The 17,935-nt window shown below is 56.9% G+C and overlaps 1 protein-coding gene across 3 annotated transcripts in view; it reads right to left on the reverse strand.

Annotated features, from left to right (window-relative positions):
• Positions 1 to 3,399: 3,399 nt before the first annotated feature.
• NECAB2 (N-terminal EF-hand calcium binding protein 2) overlaps positions 3,400 to 17,935 on the reverse strand; it is a 30,021-nt gene continuing 15,485 nt past the window's right edge. Inside the window, exons 6-15 of one of the 3 annotated variants that reach the window (XM_087419876.1) lie at positions 14,941 to 15,077; positions 13,316 to 13,318; positions 13,103 to 13,219; positions 12,255 to 12,373; positions 11,972 to 12,051; positions 8,834 to 8,887; positions 8,074 to 8,186; positions 5,300 to 5,377; positions 4,665 to 4,756; positions 3,400 to 3,935 (exon numbers count right to left, since the gene is read on the reverse strand). In XM_087419876.1, the coding sequence (XP_087276002.1) occupies positions 3,907 to 3,935; positions 4,665 to 4,756; positions 5,300 to 5,377; positions 8,074 to 8,186; positions 8,834 to 8,887; positions 11,972 to 12,051; positions 12,255 to 12,373; positions 13,103 to 13,219; positions 13,316 to 13,318; positions 14,941 to 15,077 (822 nt within the window). In that variant the 3' untranslated portion in view covers positions 3,400 to 3,906. The remainder of the gene's footprint in view (positions 3,936 to 4,664; positions 4,757 to 5,299; positions 5,378 to 8,073; positions 8,187 to 8,833; positions 8,888 to 11,971; positions 12,052 to 12,254; positions 12,374 to 13,102; positions 13,220 to 13,315; positions 13,319 to 14,940; positions 15,078 to 17,935) is intronic. The other 2 variants (XM_004437138.3, XM_087419875.1) reach the window with 2 other exon arrangements.

A 17,935-nucleotide genomic window follows, 5' to 3' on the forward strand; every position in this document is an offset into this window, starting at 1 on the left:
GCAGGCTGGGGTGTCACCCTCTGAGGTCTGACCTAATAAAGGAAGGGATGCGCTGTCTCCTGGACTGTGGTGCTCCAGTACTAAGTGGCTCCCTCAAGTTTCTGACAGCAGCTGGCTGAGGGAAGGGCTGGAGTGCGTCCTCAAGGTCAAGGTGGTATGGTGTAGGGCCTTGAGCGTGGCCTCGGGTCTGGAAGATCTGAGCTGACTGCATGCCCCCTACCCGCTGTGTGACCCTGGCCAGGCCTGTCCCCCTCTGATCTGCCCTTGTCCTCAGGTTGCTCACTCAGGAGAGCCTCTGCCAGGGCTATTCTTAGCCTCGGTGTCCTTCCTGGGCCTAGGTCAGCAGCTGCCTTCGTCCCTTCTTCCTGCCGGCCCTCGGTTTCAGTCGTCTTCGTTCTCCTCTAAGATGAAGCTAAGGATGGCTCCTCCCTCCCAGGATGACAGTGAGGACAAGCTGAGACACGCTCGCAAAGCCCTGGGCACAGAGCCCGGCCTGGCTCAGGCCCCCGTCAGTGGTCACACCTGTGCTGGAGTGTAGACTCATGTCTCGAATGACAGCTGCGGACGCGACCAGGTGACAGTTCTTAGTGCAAGCGACCTGTTCTCCTGCTCTGAGCGGGTGTCCTGGGGAGGCTCTGCCGTTGGCAGGTGCCCCGAGTAACCGTGCAGGGCCCCCAGCCCGCAGGCTGCTGCCCCGGGGCCCGAGGAGCGCCCGCCTCCACGCGGGGCTGCCTCTGCGTGCCCCCCGTGGGGGTTTGGGTTTCCAACCGGACAAGCGAGCAGGCAGATCGGCCAGTTGAATGCAGGTGGTGAACTGCTCTGTTTGGGCGGGTGAGTTTATTGGCACTTTTCTTTTGAGGTGGAATTCACAAAACACAATACTAACCATTTTAAAGTGAGCAATTCAGTGGCATCTGGTGCATTTGCAATGTTGTATAACCATTACCTCTAGTTCCAAAACATTTTCATCACCCCAAAAGAAACCCTGTATCCCCCAGCAGTCACGCCCTACTCTCTCTTCCCCCCGGTCCCTGGCCACCACTAATCTGCTGTTTCTATAGATTTAACTATTCTAGACTTTCATAGGAATGGAACATACATATGTGGCCTCTTGTGACTGGCTTCTTTCACCGAGCACAATGTTTTCAAGGGTCATCCTTGTTGTGCCACGGATCTGTACGCGATTCCTTTTTATGGCTGAATACTATTCCACTGTGTAGATAGAGCACATTTTGTCCATTCACCCACTGATGGACATTTGGGCTGTTTCCACCTTTTGGCTATTGTGAAGAAGCTGCTGTGAACATGTGTGCACAAGTATTTGCTTAAATGCACCTTTTCAATCCTTTTGGGCATCGTATATACCCAGGAGTGGAGCTGCTGGGTCATATGATAATTCTGTTTTTAACCTTTTGAGGAACCTGATTGGGATCTTAGTGTATTAATCTGGTGCTGTTCCTCCCCACGTGTCTATGCCGTGTTGCACAGTGGTCAGGGCACAGGATTGGGGCAGGTAGCTCTGGCTTCGGATTTAAGCGTGTCATTTGCTTGCTGTGTGACCTCTGGTGAGTTACTTGCCCTCTCTGTGTCTCCGTTTCCCCACCTGCTGATCACAGGATGGCATAGGCAGCATCGAGGGAGATGGTGCCTGGCACGTGCCTGACTCCATGCCTAGCACTGAAGTGTAAATTAAGTGGGAGCTCTTATACCTTTTAGGGTTGAAATTTGTTCTCCTCAGAGCCCGTTCCCACCCACTCAGAATCTGACGAGGCTCTACGTGCTCGTGGGCTGCAATCAGCAGAGATGCTATGACATGGGGAGGGCTCAGGCAAGTGGGTGTGATGTGTGGCAGAAGTGTAACATGCCCAGCTAACGGAGTTGCTCAGTTGCACCCCAAAGAGCCTCAGCCCCCTGAGAATATTATTTTTAAAACAGCTGAGCTGAGTGAACAGTCCCAGCTTCAGAGTGGCGTGGCCTGGGGGCAGCTCTGTGCTTCTGATGCGGCCAGCAGGACCCAGTGGCGTTCTCATGAGCCAGGCAGTCCTGACCTTCAAAGGGGGAGTCCTCTCCCCACTTCACAGACGAGAAAACAGAGACTCTGAGAGGCTCGTTGCCTTCAGCTCCGAGCTGTAAAGCCGTGACTTGCATCTGCATTTTATGCTTCCCACAAGCCCACGTTGCGTGACACTAGTTTTGCATGAGTGGCCAGTATCCTCCAGCCCTGCGAGGGGGTGGCTGGGAGGCGGAGACCCAAATCCAGAGGGTGGGACCTGCCCTGGGGAGCAGGGACTTCAAGGCTCAGGCAGGCGGGCAGGACGCACTCAGTGGTGACGGCTTTGTAACGACCACATAGGACAGCCTGGCTGCTCCAGGCTCAGAGCAGGAGGCAGGATGCTGCATCTCCTGGGTCCTGCCTCCCTGGGGCTCCCACTGGGGCCCGACCCACTGCTGCCCTGTTGTAGGGCCTCCTCCCGCCCTCCTCCCCAGGCCTGGGCTGCTCCTGGTCGCAGTACCCCACCATCCTCTCCATCCTGCCTCAGGAGAGGGACCCACCGCTCTCTCCTTCCTAGTCCCAGGAGACTTCTGTGTATGTTGTCTTTGCTGCAGCCAGGACAGGGAAACAGAAGCGGGGAAGTTACGAAGGTTCCGGAACAGGACTTCACCATTATCTCAAGTCCAGCGTCTCGGTCTCCTGGCTTGCGGTGCTAGCTTATTTCCAGGTGTGCAGTGAAGGATTAACCGCCTGGAGAGATCTGGCCTTTGCCCTCAGCTCCTGGGAGGTGAGCTCTAGGACCTTGGCATGTCCTGCCTGATATGAGTGTCTCTGTGAACCCAGGGCCTTGGGCCACACAGGATGGGCCCGATCTCCAGAGGGGCTGCAGGCTGGGATCAGCCACGTCTACACGAGCGACCCCCACTGAAAACTCTGCTCACCGAGGCTCTGGGGAGCTTCCCTGGCTGGCAATACTCTATGCATAGTGTCACACGTTAGTTAGTGCTGGGAGAAACAGGTGCCCTCTGCACAACTCCTTTGGGAGGGGACAACGGGCAGCTCTGCGCCTGAGCCCCTGCCCCATGAGCACGTTGCTGGGCTCGTTTTAGTCTGCATCCTTTTGCTGCCATAACCTGTAACCATGAGCACGATGGCTTCGCTGAGTTCTGTGAGTCCCACTAGTGAATTATCGAACCTGAGGGTGGTTCTCGGGACCCCTGAACTTTGCAACAGGCACGAACTTATCAAAATACGTACCTCATAGTTACCACCTCTGCTTTACAGAGAAGAAAACTGAGGCTCTGGGCTGACCTGGTCCAGGTTTCATGGCTCCTAAGGGGCCTGGGCCCCACGCATCGTGACAACTAGAAAACGGGAAAGCACCACACAGCACGCGGCGGTTCCCAACCACAGTTTATTTGGTGCCTGTCCGGTGGCGGCTGGTCGCCTGGCAGGGCACTGGCTACGTGGGCTCTACTGCCGTGTGCGGCTCGGCACAGGCCTGGGTTGGGCACTACGGGGGCTCGGCTCCTACCAGGTAGAGGACTGTCACCCAGGACTGGGAGGGAGGGGCGTGTCCCGCTGAGGCTGCGGCAGGCCGGCGCCTGGTCACGCGAGGCCACTCAGCTGCGCAGAGGGAGGGGGGAGGTGGGCTGCTGGCTCCAGGAAGCCTCCCGGCCCCGCCGACCCGCAGCTTCAGCAGGGCCCCAGCGGCTCAGATGCGGCTCTGCCAAGGGTGGGGGGTGTGGGATGCTGGGGAAGGGTTCTCCTTCACTTCCGAGAGCGGGGAAATACATTCTTGTTTGAAAGTATATTGAAAAGACAGCTCGTATACCAAAGTTTCTAGAAAAGAGGGGACATCCTTTGTAAGAGGGTCAGGGCAGCAGGCTTAGCCGCAGTCCTCGGGGAGGCGGTCAGTCGCGGCCCACAGTGCACCAAGCAGCTGGCGAAGGGGGGAGAGAGACGCACGCGGTAAGCGGAGGAGGTTGTTGGGAACAGGCAGCCCCGGCCCGTGTCCCGTGGAGGCTGCAGCGAGGGGCAGGCGACACACCTCCCCGCTCCTGCACCCCGGGCCCCCATCCCCTCCTTCAGCTGCTGCCAGCTCTGTGCCAGGCAGAGGGGAAGGCTGGGGCCCTTTCGTGGGGTGCAAAGGTGCTTGCCGGTACCCTCGGTGGTGAATCATGTGCCCGTGGAGGCAATGTCCATCCAGCTGTGAATGTGGGTGGGGGCCTGCCCTGGCCTGGGGGGATCTTCTCGGTCTCTGGCACAGCCCCACCACACGCTGGGCTCTGGGCCCTCTTCCCTGGTGCCCCTGGCCTTCGGTCATGTCTGAGGCTCCCCCCCATCCCCACCGTGTTGTTCTGAGGTTGTAGGGCCACTTTATGTCTCAGGCCCCGTCCTTCCATTTCAGGGGCTAGCCTGACGCTCTGGCCCTCCGTCTCCCTGCCTCTAAGCCCCTCCTTGCAGCCCCCGCATCAGTGCCGAGCACTCACTGTAATTCCTGGCAGCTAAGGGAGCAGAAGCAAGGGTCCTTGGAAGATGTGGGCTTTGACCTTCCCTCGACTCAGCTGTCTCTGCCTGGAGACGCCGCTGCTCTTGCTGGAGCCAGGGCCCGTGGCATCCCTGCTCCCCCCGTGGCTGTTTGGGGCCCTCCTCCCCGCCTGCCCTCTACCTGGCACGGAGATCCTGGAGAGGGCCTCGGGCTGGCTCAGCGTGTCCACCTTGACGTGCCGGAACGCCTTGCACACAGGGCTCTGCAGATGCCTGCGAGCCAGGGGGCCACTGGTCAGCTCTAGGGGCTGGGCTGTCGGGTTCCGCCCAGGATGGGGGCTTAAACACCACTCAGCCCCCTCGGGGCTTAGAGCCATCGTGGGGAGAGGACCCCCAGCGAGGGGCATGTTTGGGGAGAGAAGAGCCTGGTTCTGCCTTCCAGGGAGTGTTCTTAAGCAGCATTTTCTTCCTGGACTTTTAGCCCTTGGGCAGCAGTTTTCAAGCAGGACCCGGGCTGGCCAGGGACCTGGATGTGGCGCCCAGCTGAGCGTGACGAGGGCCACACCGCACACTGAGAAAGGCTGCCTCCAACTGGGCTGAGGGCATGCGTCGGCCGGAAGCGGCCCGCATTCTGGGTGGTGGACGCTGCTGGAACCCAGGCTCCTTATTACCATCCCCCGTCCCCCCAACACACACTCTGGGACAAGGGAGGGAGCTGAGAGCCCTGGCAAAGGGGCCGGGGCTGCCCCACCTCCCCGCATCCCGTCACCTAACCAACTGCCGCGGCCTGGCGCCCGAGGACGTGGCCATGCCCACCTCTTCCACTCCTCCTCCGTCTCCCAGAACTCGTAGACCACGAAGGTGAAGCCGTCCGACAGCCTCACGGCGGCGATGCTGTACGGGGAGACGCGAGGCCGGAGTCGGTGGCCTAACCCAGGCCACCCACGTCCCTGCTCCCTCGGCTGCTCTCTTCCTCCCCCCGCCACCCCCTACCCTCAAACGAGCCTGGACGGGTGCCCCCAGAGCCAGGCTACGGGATACCTTAAGACCCTGGAAACGTGAGCCTGGCTGGAGCCGGGGTGGCCAGGGGCGGGGGCGTTCCAGGACAGGCAGCCAGCTTGTCACCAGCCCATGGCTGCTCCTGATAACACGCTGCCTTTCTGATCAGAACAACTCGGCCCCTCCAGGGCCAGCCCTCCAGTCTGATCGGTCCAGCGTGGATCCCCACCGCCCAGAGCAAGGCCTGGCCCCTGAGAGTGGCCAATGCATGTTTGTTAAATGAATTATAATGAAATGTCATTTTACAAGGCTTAATATTCGTTTCCTCCTGCCGTGCTCTCCTTCATAATCATCTCCTCATTTAATCCTTAAAACACTCCCCCGAGTCAGAACTGGCCCAACCGAGGCTGAGGGAGTTGATGGTCCAGCAGGCCGGACATCAAGTTCCAGGTCACTCCTGCCTCAGCTGTGTGACGGTGGCAGGCCACTTGTCTTGTTTTAAATAGGACCAATCCTACCTGGGGTCGTGTGGGGAGCAGGACTGAGGGCCAACCTCCAATTTTACATCATCTCTAACACTGCCCTGATCTGGCCTCTTGACAGCTGTCCTGGCCGCTTCTCTCTTTCAAACGCTCAGCAGAACAGAACCCCAGAGCATTCCTCAGGGAGGAGAATCCTGTCCTGGGTGGCATCTGCTGTGTAATTACAGGCAATTCCAGGTTTGCCACACAGGATGGAAGCGAGGACACAGGCAGCTAACAGTGTCATTAGTTCATTACACTCCAGCCTAGAATTACCCGTGGAGCTGTGGGCTCGTGACTCCATGAGAGGATGGGGGATGCATGCCGCCTGCTAATCAGATATACCCCGTGGCCCTTTGCTAGACTCAGAAGGCGCTGCCTACAGGCCTTTCCGTGGGCAGACAACGGTCATCAGAGCAACTGGGTGCATCCAAGGCTGGGTACTGCAGCAAAATGAAAGCAATCATGGTGATTGCGTTTGCTCGGCTGACGATGCACCGATTGCTTTTTCTTGGGTGGGGGGGGGTCGCCTGGGACGGGCACGAGGACAAGCAGGCAGGCTCGGGGTGCAGGGAGGACTCAGAGGGTGAAGCCCTACCGCGTGCCGCCTGTGTGCACAGGAGGGGCAGCTGGGCCCCCTCTCCTTCCACATTCTCCCCGCAGTGAGCGTGCCCACCACGCCCAGCCCGCCCTGCCCAGGTCTCCCCACTTGTATGCACACCTCGACTGGCATCTCCAACTTAACGTGGCCCAAATGGCCCATGTGACTCCCTCCACCAACACACCTGGCCCCCTCAGTACACGGCACCATCCTCCATCGAGTTGCTGAAGCCAAAGAACCTCTGATCCTGCCTTGCCTCCTCCTTCCACAACCCCTCATCCCAGCCACCAGCGAGTCGGGTCAGCTCCACTCCAAAACAGATCCCAGCCCTACCCACGTCGTGCCAAGGCCAAGCCCCCTCTCCAGGTGACCACAGAGAGGGGTCACCCTGCTGCACTCTTGTCCCCGCCCACCCCTTCTGCACACAAAGGAGACAGAACGACGTCTGGCTCCTGCTCACGCATCTCCAACATGGTCCATCGTACTCCAAACGAGCAGGGCCTGGAGGGTGGACGGGAGTGGGTCCTGCCCGCCAGCCCCGTCCCTCTCCCCCCTCGTCACTCCGTCCAGACACACCAGCAGCTTGCTTTTCCTCAAACATGGCACCCTCGCTGCCGCCCCAGGTCTCAGCACAGGCTGATCCCCCCGAGACTGCCCTTCCTCAGCGCGCATGCAGCCCCTCAACCTAACGCAGCCCCTCCCCGGGGCCCCCTCTCTTGGGACCCTGTTTCCTGGCCTCCTAGGCACCCATCACCACTCGGAATCATCTTTGTCTGCCTCTCTCCCACCACCTGGAATCAACAGTCAGCAAGAGCAGCAACGGGCTTCACGGCTGTGTCCCCAGGAAGCAGAGTGAAGGCGTGTGCTCTGGAGGTGGAAAGAAGCCATGTGGAGAGAGAGACTGGAGGCAGGACACAGGGGCTACAGCTACGGTCCGCTGGGCACTGGTGGGTGGGCCCCAGACGGGGAGGGAGAGAGCCTGGGGGCTTGTGCCAACAGCCCTCTCGGACCACTCCCAGCAAGGGAGAGGGCGGTCTTTTGTGGGCCACTCAGATGTGGCCATGGCTGCCTGGCTCAGCTCTGCCGAGAAGGAACGCTGGCCTTGGCAGCAGGGACCAGAGGGTGAGGCCCTCGAGGGGCAGCCACAACAGTAACGGTGGCAGCCAACACGGAGTGGGCGCCGATGGCGTCCCAGGTGCTGGAAAGTCCTTCACGTTTATTATTCCATTTACACCTGTCCGCTCCACCTGTTAGTGGTCCCACTTTACAGACGAGTAAGCTGAGGTAAAGGAGAAGAAATCACTCACCCCATCTGCACAGCGGGGAAGAGCCTGAGCCCGGACTTGAACCCAGCTCTTAACCAACCGCTAGGTGCCTCCCTGGGGAATGGTTTGTTCTCAGGGGCTGTGCTGGTCCTGCCCGGCCCTCCACCCAGGCAGAGCCACCCGGCCCCCCCTCGGCCAACTCACTGGAAGCAGTTCTTGGCCCCGGCGGTACCCCGCAGGTACTGTCGCAGGGAGTCCAGGAACTCGCTCAGCTGCTCGGGGCACACGGCCATCTCCTGCCGGACCAGCTGCAGATGCTGCGGGGCCACAGGGCGAGTGGGTGTGGGCGCCCATGGGCCTGGCAGCCCGCTGCCCCCCGGCTCCCTGCCAGCCCCCTCCTCCCAGGACCCCCCCCCCCCAGCCCCATGGGCACAGCCTCCCCGACCTCCCTTCAGAAAGTAGGGGACAATTTGGTCAAAATAAAACCAAAAAAACCCCACACGCATGCACCCTTTTTATTCTTACATAGAAGAACTGGCTAAAAAAGAACTAGGACTTAAAAAGTCAAATGCAGGACGCAGTCCCACAAACTCTGAAAACCGGACAAGGGGGTGCAGACAGTCCCTGTGACGGTCTGGAGCTGCCCGCAAGGCATCCGGGTCCGAGACACAACAGCATCAGTGACCAGCAAAAGGCGTTTCTGATCAAGTCAGTGTTGACATCACTGTCCTGTTGGTCACTTTGCTCCGGGCCAAACTTTTTCTGCTCAAAGCCCTGGTGCCTCAAAGGACACCCCTGGGAGGGGAGGGTGGCCAAGTGCTGGGGCAGCATCTCCCCTCCTGGTAGTCCCCAGGGGCGCTGGGTGTCAGGGACGCTGAGCCACGGGCACCTTGAGTCCTGGCTCAGGCAGGGATGGGGCCACAGGAGAGGGGTGGGGAGGGAGGCCTCGGGAGAATGGGCTCACCATGTTGGTGCCTTCTTCATCCGAGAGGCGCTGCTGCAGGTCAAACCAGAGGGTCTGAAATAGCAAAGCACAAAGAGACGCTGGAGACAAAGGCCACTTCCGCCAGGGAGGCCTCCAGGACCACAAGGACACTGCAGCGCTCAGGGCCCCACAGAGCACCAGCCCCTCCACCCCCAGGCACCAGAGGCTCTGGAGTCCCTGGACTGGTGGGAGCTCCCAGGGCTCAGGCTCGCTGGACAGGGCTCAATCTACCCTCCACACACAGCCTCGGCTCAGAGGGGAGCCAAGCAGACGTGCTGCCGAGGGCATGAGGAGGCTCCATCTTGCTGGGGGAGGGATGGTCTTGGGAGAGGCAGCAGTGGGGACTCGAGTCCTGAATCCAGGACCCTGGGGTTTTGCCACAACTGCTGGCACAGCCCTGAGATTCCCCATCAACTGACAGATCACCCTAATTGTAACCCCTGGCACCTCATCTCACGGTCCAAATGAGGTGGTCTGTTCTCGCTGGCCTTCCGCAGGCCCTGGGCTAAACGCTCTACGGACACCTTTTATTTAACCTTCCAGACTCCCTGGGACAGGTGTGCGCCACTGTAAGCTCCAGGGAAACTGGAATCCTGTGCACGCCGTTCACGACCACGTGCTGGTGTCTAGAACAGGGCCCAGAACCTCGTGGCTGCTCCATGGTCACTATTTCATAGCAAACCTCCCCGGGGCTCTGAAGGCCACACAAGCCGGTTGTTGAGCCTGGGTCTGTACCCGGGGCCGCTCTCCTCTGACACCCAGAATCATGATTCCTCTTTAACTGGGCACTCCAATAAACGCCGCTTCTGTGCCTATCCCTGCCCAGCCTCCCTGAGGACAGCCGAAACCACACACCCAGGTCTTTCCTCTCACACAAGCACGTGTGGGAGGCACACTGGCTGGCTGTGAAGGAAGACAGCAGCAGATGTGCGGGCCTGGGACCCCTGCAGTCACCATCCTGAAATTCTTAATGTTTGAACAAGGGGCCCTGCCTGCTCATTTTGCGCTGGGCCCCCTAAATCACGCAGCTGGTCCTGGAAAGTGTATTGCCTTCAGGGACACTCAGGGTGAACTTGGTTTGTGGGTGGCCAAGGAGTGCCTGGCAGGAACAAGCCTGTTTCCATGGTTTGACAACGGTGTCGGTGGGCTCCTGGAGGGCAGGGGCTACATCCGGTTTCCTAGGCTTCTACGGGCCGGCAGGGCCACGGGAGGGTGACGATGAGGGGAGGACGGGGGAGGCACAGTGGCACCCACGTCTGCCCGTCCGCCCCTCTCCCAGACCAGCCACCTAGCGCTCCATCCTCCAGCCGAGACCAAAGCGGCTCAGGTTGGCCCGCGGTGGGCGGGGCCCAGAGCCGGTCCCCCATTGGCTCCTGCTCGCGGCCTGGGCCAATCAGAGGCCAGTGAGGAGGATCCCGCCCCGTCTCCAGGACGCCCAGGTGCGCCTCGGTTTCCAGCCAGCCGGTTGTTAAGGCGACGGGGCACTAAAAATAAGCTTCAAAGGGCCTACCTCTGGAGGCGCCCGCGGAGTTGTTATGACAACCAGGCCTCAGGGTCTGCGGGAGCCTTTTCCACCGCTCCCACCCGCAGCTTTAAGGGCGGAGATCCCACCTGGGTCTCAGCCCTGCAGGTGGAATCGCGCCTCCTCCTTCAGATTCCCCTCTGATCGCTGCTTCACTTCCCTGTGTGTGGGGAACCCGGCCCCCTGCCCCACAAATTCCTCAGAACCCCCAAACCCATCAAAGTACTAATTATTTTGCCCTTTTGCAAAAGATGTAAAAAAAAATTCAAAAAAAGCAGGAGAAATGTAAAATCACCCCAACCCTAGGGCTCCTGGAAACCTGCTATCTTGGTTTATGAGGGCACATGGGTAGTGTGTCCATGTATTTAGGTTTTGGTATCAGAATGTCCAATGATAATTGCTAACATTGCTAGAATTAACTGCTAACTACACAGCAGGCTCCCTGCTAAGCCATTAAGACATCATTTTATTTAATCCTCACAACAACTCTGTGAGGGTTACTATTCTGATTATCTTCTCTACTGTCAGAGGAGGAATCTGAGGCTCAGAGAGGGTAAGTCACTGGGCCAAGGTCACACAGCTGTTAAGTGATATAGCCAGGATTTGAATATGGGCAGTCTGATACCGAACCCATTGGTACACCTTAAGGCAATCTCTTTTCTTTCTTCCAAGAAATAGTCATCGTTATGGGTGTCCCCCCAAAATTCATATGTTGAAGCCCCAACCCCTAGTACCTCAGAATGTGAATGTTTTTGGAGACAGGGCCTTTAAAGCGGGAACAGAGTTAAAATGAGGCCATTAGGATGGGCCCTGATCCAATATGACTTGTGTCCTCATAAGAAGAGAAGATTAGGACACAGACGTGCATGGAAGACCACGTGAAGACAATGGGGAGAAGACAACTGTCTACAAGCTGAGGAGAGAGGCCACAGGAGAAAGCAGCCCCGCGAACAGCCTGACCTCAGATTTCTAGCCTCCACTGGGAGAGAATCGATGCCTGCGGTTTGAGCCCCCCGGCCTGCAGTTCATGGTTACGGCAGCCCTGGGAAAGTCATACACTCGTCCTGTGATCACCTTCTCAGTCACGAAGCGTCCTCTGAAGACACGACTCAGTAAAGGCTGAGCCATTTCCTATTCTCTGTGGACGTGCCATGTTGTATTTAAAAGATCTCACGCTGCTGGCCCTTCAGGTTGTTTCTAACCTCTCCTGGATGTCCTCGTCTCTCCTTCCCACCACGCTGTGTCTTGGTGTCACCTGCCTGGGCCACCTCGCATTAGAGCAAAGCCGCCCTGAAGCTCTGTGCCCCTGCTGCCCGTGACCCTGCTGACTACTTTCGGCTCCTTGAGATGCCCCTCCTGGCTGCCCACCCGCCCCGCCACAGCTGCTCCTTCACCCAGGCACCTCTCCCTGGGCTGTACGATGGACGTATTCCCGGGGGGGTCTATCCTTATGGAGTCGTGTTCTCCATTTCCACGCTCCACCTGTGATGTCTTCCCAAGGCTCGCTAACTTCTGTCCCAAACTCCAGGCCTAACTCTGCACTCCCTGGGGGCTGGGGAGAGCAGAGCGATGGAGGCAGGGGTCAGTGGCCTTACCTTGTTCTCCAGCCGGCCTATGAGCTCTGCCAATCGGCTGATCTGGGCTTCCAGGCCCTCCTCCTTGGGGTCCGCGGTGACTGGGAAAGAGGAACAGAGACACTGATGGTGGGCAGGGGCAGGCCTGGGGGGAGGGGAGCTCCTAGCCCTCTTAGGGGCTGAGAGCTGCCCCCAGCCTCTCAGTCCCAGTCCCACTTGGAGGCCCAGGACCCATCTGGGCCACTGCAAGAATTCGACCGAGGACCCCAGCCAGTGCCCCCACCCCAGGCCACCGCTCTCTCACCAGATGGAGGACTCTTCCCTTGTTCCGTGGCCATGAGCTTGTGGTTGGGGGCGTAGGGGGGAGTGAGGCTTCCACACCAGGTCTCCACCACGCCGTGGCTGGGTTCGCTGTGGTTCTGTCTGCAGTGAGTGGGGGACACACACACACCATGGGGGAGGCTGCAGGGCCCTGACCCCTTCAGCAGCTTTGACAGACACTAAGCACGGACCGTGGGCTGAAACGTGCAGCTTACTCCGTGGAGCCCGTCCCTGGGAAGCGGGCATGGTGGCCTTTGTTCTACGGAGGAGGAAACAAGGCCTACAGGCGGGCGACTTGACCAAGGCCACGCAGCTGGTGGGCAGAGGCGGGATTTGAGCTCAGCTCCATTCCAGGACCCCACAGCCTGGGTCCTGTTCCCAGGACCTGGCTCAGCTCCAGGGCCGGGGCAAGGGTGAGCCAGGCCCCCACCCCACCCCAATGGCTCACAGCTTCCCCTGTCCCTCCCTCTCTGCCTGCCTCACTAGGAGCCCACTTGGTGTTCAGCTCCCTCCAGGGTGGGGGATCCTGGATTTGCACCAGCTAGACAACTCCCTCCCTGAAAAAGGCAGCCCCAGGACACAGCGGGGAGTGGGCGTTAACAGAACAGAGAACTCGGCGATCCTGACCTCAGCCAGGCCCCGCACCCCACACACACAGCCACGCACACACACGTGCACAAACCCCGGCACACACACGGCCCACCCAGCATGGTGCCCGGCACACAGCAGGGACTCAACAAACGCTCGGTGGATGCCCAAATCCCCACGTGTAGAGATGCTGGAAAACTCACCACATACAAGGACGCAGACACACGTGTCCACATAAAACACACACTCCCATGTGCACGGCCGACAGGCCCAGTCCCCAGCCCTCCTCTGCCTTCGGGCAGCGCTGCCTTGGTGCGTTCTGGAATCCGTCTCCTGTGAACCTGAACACTCAGCAAGCCCCTCTCTCGTGGGAGGGAAAGGCTGGCGGAGCATTCGAGTTGTCAGTCCTGGCGGCTCTACAGCCCAGCAGCAAATTAAATGTGGCCCTCAGACCACGAACTCGGGCTGTGGGAGTCCCCCAGGGGTGGTGGGGTTGGAACCAGCGGCTTGTGCCTGGAACTGACATCCCAGGGCTGGGACACAGGATGACAGGGGACTCACAAAACAGCTGAGATTTGGGGCGGTTTGAGTTGGGAGTGCATGTGAAGCAGATGTGTCTCCCCCTTGCGACGTGCCACCCCCACCACCAACATCCCAAAGTAAGGAAGGTCCCAACGTGGGGGCAGACAGGCATAACTGCTGACACGTGACAGAACTCGCAAAGTGCCGGAAACCAGCCACGAAAATCCTGCAGCCCTTCTATCTGCTCTGCTGCAGGATAAAACTGGTGACCTTTCCATCAAGATAGTGAGAAAAGAAATCTGTGACAGCTTCCAGAGCTGTGGCTGTTAACTTCAGGGACCCTCAGAGTCACAAGACTGATCACAGGTGCAGCGTTCTGGGCCCAGCTCCCAGGGATCCTAATCCAGCATAGCGTGGGGCCCAGGAATCTGCATTTTACATTTCCCAGGTGATCTGGCTGCCCATGCTCAGAGTAAACACATTTTGGAAACACTGTCATCAAATGGCCTTCACAATCATATCTGATTGGGACCAGCCCCTCAACAAGCAAAAACACACATTCAAACCCCTACCCCACAGCAACCAACATCCTGCCATGCGGGCCCTCTGCCTGGGAGCTCACAGCCGCGCATGGAAATTCAAGGCTCAGTCCCACCAGGGCCCAGACACCGGCTGTTGCTCTGATCCATCCGTATTTCTTTATTTCCCCTCTACCCCAGGCACATTAGCTGTCCTGGGAAGAACAGGCACAGGGCAGTGTCTCAACTTGGGATAGCAAATGCCAGGGCTCGCGGCCCCCGGGGACGGGCACTGCTGAGCCGGAAGGAGAACTGCTTCTCTCTGGACACTGGCTTGGCCCTCGACACAGCGTCTGCCGCCAAAGGCAGGGGGGACCCCGGATGCTTTCCCATGGCTTCAAGAACATGCAAACACAGCCTTAAATAACAGTAAATAACCCTGGGAGAAAACCACTCCATTTCACAGCTCTTTCAATCCTTCTGAGAAAGTCAGGACTTGGGCACCCTCTGTCTTCAACGCCTCTCTACCACACCCCCGTCTCTCTCTAACAACAGGGAGCAGCCTCAGGGTCCCGGCTCTGCAGGCGCGACAGGTGCCTGGTTTGCACCTACTTCATTTATGGCACGTGACACTTGTTTTCCAGGTGTGCTGACCACATGCAATTTCCTAAATTTATTTCCAGTTTTAAAAAATGAGGAACAGTAGGATAGTTTTAGGTAAACAATAATGTGAGAAGTATGGGGATGCAGCAAACTGATTAGTGTCTAGGAAACAGTCTAAACAGTCGGTCTGTATTGTCTGTACTGCATGCACACCAGGCATTCTTCTAAGCACACACTGTCTCATTCAGTCCTTACAATGACTGAGGAGGTTGGTATACAATCATCTCCATTTTTCAGTTGGGGAAGTGAAGGCACGAGAGGTGCAGCAGCTTGCCCAAGGTCCCCCAGCTCCCAAGTACACAGACGTCCCCACCCAACAGCAGGTTGGCACATGCACGGCATACTCCCACGTGACCCTGCAAGGTCCCATGGACGCACCGGATCTGGCTGGTCTGCTCTTCGATGGCCTCCACTGCGCTCTCCACGGAGCTCAGCAGCGAGTGGATCTGATTGGCCGTCTCCTTCAGGAGGAAGCGCGTCACAAACTGGTCCACGTTGCTCCCGCCCTCGTACACCTGTAGAGGGAAGGGAAGGGGCACAGAGGGGAAAGCGGTTGGGGAGGAAACTTGGGTGTGGGTCTGGCACAGAGTAGGGGGACACCTGGAGTCGGTGTCTCTGCCTTGCAGTGGGAGGTGGCGACCCCAGTGCCTCCTGCATCTTGGAAGCTGTACAGCTCCTGCATCAAGGCAGGAGCTATGAACTCAGAGACCAAGTCTGAGCCCCACCACTTACTAGCTCTGTGACCTCTACAACCATAACAGGAGTCGCTGTAGTATCTATCTTATGAGGTCATAGGGAGGACTGAATGACTAAACGTATATAAAATGCTCAGCACAGTGCCTGTCACATAGAAAGTACCCAATGAACAGTAGCTGCTACGATAAAGATGATGATGTTGATGATGATGGTGGTGGTGGTGGTGGCGGTGATGAGGGTGGTAGTCATGATGGTGATGGTGAAGACAGTGGTGATGGTGATGGTTATGAAGATGATGGTGAAGACAGTGGTATGATGATGGTGATGCTTATGAAGATGATGGTGGTGACGATGGTGGCGATGGTGCAGATGGTGATGGTAAGGATGATGGTGGTGGTGGTGGTGATGATGATGACTAGTGGTGTCGTTCTTGATGTGGTTGTGGACACGGATACAGTATTAGGGAAGAAGAATTCACAACCTCCTCTCCCTCCTTCCTCCTCCAAGGAGGATTCTTTGGGTCCTGGGCCTTCATGCTGCTACTCAGAGAAATGAGAGACGACTATCAAAAGTGGCCAGAAGGGTTAAACTGGCTACCCAAAGAAAGGGCCTGAGGCTCAGCCCTCAGGAGGAGGGGGTGAGTGGGGAGTCGGGGAGAAACAGAGGGAGGGAGACTTAGAGGCCACGAGGTAAGGAATTCTGGGGAAAAGACAGGGGAAGAGGATTTTCCACAAGTTCTGCTCTGTGGTGTGAGACAGAGTTTCCCCCTTTGTCACGAGTCTGCAGCAAAGACATATCTCAAGGTTTCTGGATCCAGTTGAGTTTCTTTGGGCTTCAAAAGGCTTCACAGTGAAAGGGAGGAAGCTCTGGCCTAGCCAGGTCACTCAAGGATGGCAACGATCAAAATGACGCTGTGTTGGGAATGCTAGTCCCACAACCCCGTGCTGCTCTCTCGGCTCCTCCGCCAAGACCCCACCCTCCTGAGCCACCTGCCCCGGCACCTTGGAATTCTGCCCAGTCCCTGAAATCAGGGCAAGGAAAATGGGGCTCTCAAGGAGAGCAAATTAAAACATCCATCACTCTGACTGGGAATTAATTAGCAATAATTGCACACGAGAGACATGGCTACAGACAGAGAGACTGATAAATGGAGGCAGAAATGGAAATGGGGATGGAGAAAGGCCGAAAGGAGAGGCACACACAGACAAGGAGGTGAGGAGATGGACATCCTGTGTCAACCACTGGACCAGGACACTGGAGACAGGCCCTGACAGAGAATCAATGTGTAGCAGAAAGTACGTCAGGTTCTGGTGGCCTAATGCATTGCAACTATCGATTATCCTTCCTAGCAGACAGTCGAACCCACGTACAATCCAGTGATCAATGGGCTCTGGACAACGAATGGCCAAAACGAACAAGAAGACAATGTGGTGAAAATTCTGAACACGAAGAGAAAGGCTGCCAGAAGCCATCAAGCAGAAAAATGAGCTAAAGTGTGTTAAAAGCATCCCATCAGTGACTGAGGGTGTGGTCAGGGGCCAACGTGTACCTGGTGAGTTGAATTCCAAAAAAGATAAGTTATTTTCAAAGGAGCAAAAATGTAGCTTTACGGATTTCTCCTCTGCCACAATCGATGCCTTAGCCAAGAGCCCAGCCCCATGATCCCAGCCCCACGATCCCAGAGGGAAAGGATCACGTCTGTAGGTCTGTAGGAACTGTGCATCACATGAAAGTTACTCGTTTGCAAGATAAGAGAGAGATATTCAGCAATGTGCGAATCTCTGAAATTTTATCAGATGAGTACCTTTCCTGCAAAGAATGTCTTAGAATTTCTCCCAATTTCTCATCTAGGGTTGAATTAGAGGAAGGATCCTTGAATAGCGGAGTTGTGAAGAGATGTCGGTGATCACCCACATTGAACATTAAGGTTACAGAGGTCAGGAAGTAAAACATAAATCACTCATCCTTCAATTTTAATCACATTGGATTAAATCAATAAAGAGTGTGAAAGTATGAAGAAAACAGATGAAAATCTCAAAAATTCCTGTAATTCCACAAAAGGCAATAGAAAGTACTTTTTTTTTTTTTTTTTTTGGTGAGGAAGATCAGCCCTGAGCCAACATCTGCCAATCCTCCTCTTTTTTGCTGAGGAAGACCAGCCATGGGCCAACATCCATGCCCATCTTCCTCCACCCTATATGGGACGCCACCACAGCATGGCTTGCCAAGCAGCACGTCGGTGCACGCCCGGGATCCGAACTGGTGAACCCTGGGCCGCCTCAGTGGAGCATGCGCACTTGTGCCACTGGGCCGGCCCCAGAAAGTACTTTTTTAATTAGTTAAATATAAAAACAGAATTAAGAATGTTAACAACGTGTGTTTCGGAAGTCACCAAAACTAGGTTTACCTTCAAAATCATAATCGATGCTATAAACAAGCAGAAGGTAAAACGTCACAGAGACGAAGGAAGCATAAAAGATTATGACGGCCATCAGCCCAGAGAGATCAGAATAATAAAGAAAAGCAGCCTAAATTCCCCCTCGTAAAGACACAGTCCTAGATTTGATTAAATGAGATCCAACTGGAGGCACAACTAAACCAAGATGGCAGCCAAGGATCTACAAAGAGAAGGCTGCATGAAGATTCTGCAACCAAACGTTATCAAATGAACAGGACA

This window comes from Ceratotherium simum, chromosome 30, assembly GCF_057802395.1.
Source record: "Ceratotherium simum simum isolate JZ-2026a chromosome 30, ASM5780239v1, whole genome shotgun sequence".
Classification (NCBI taxonomy): Eukaryota; Metazoa; Chordata; class Mammalia; order Perissodactyla; family Rhinocerotidae; genus Ceratotherium; species Ceratotherium simum.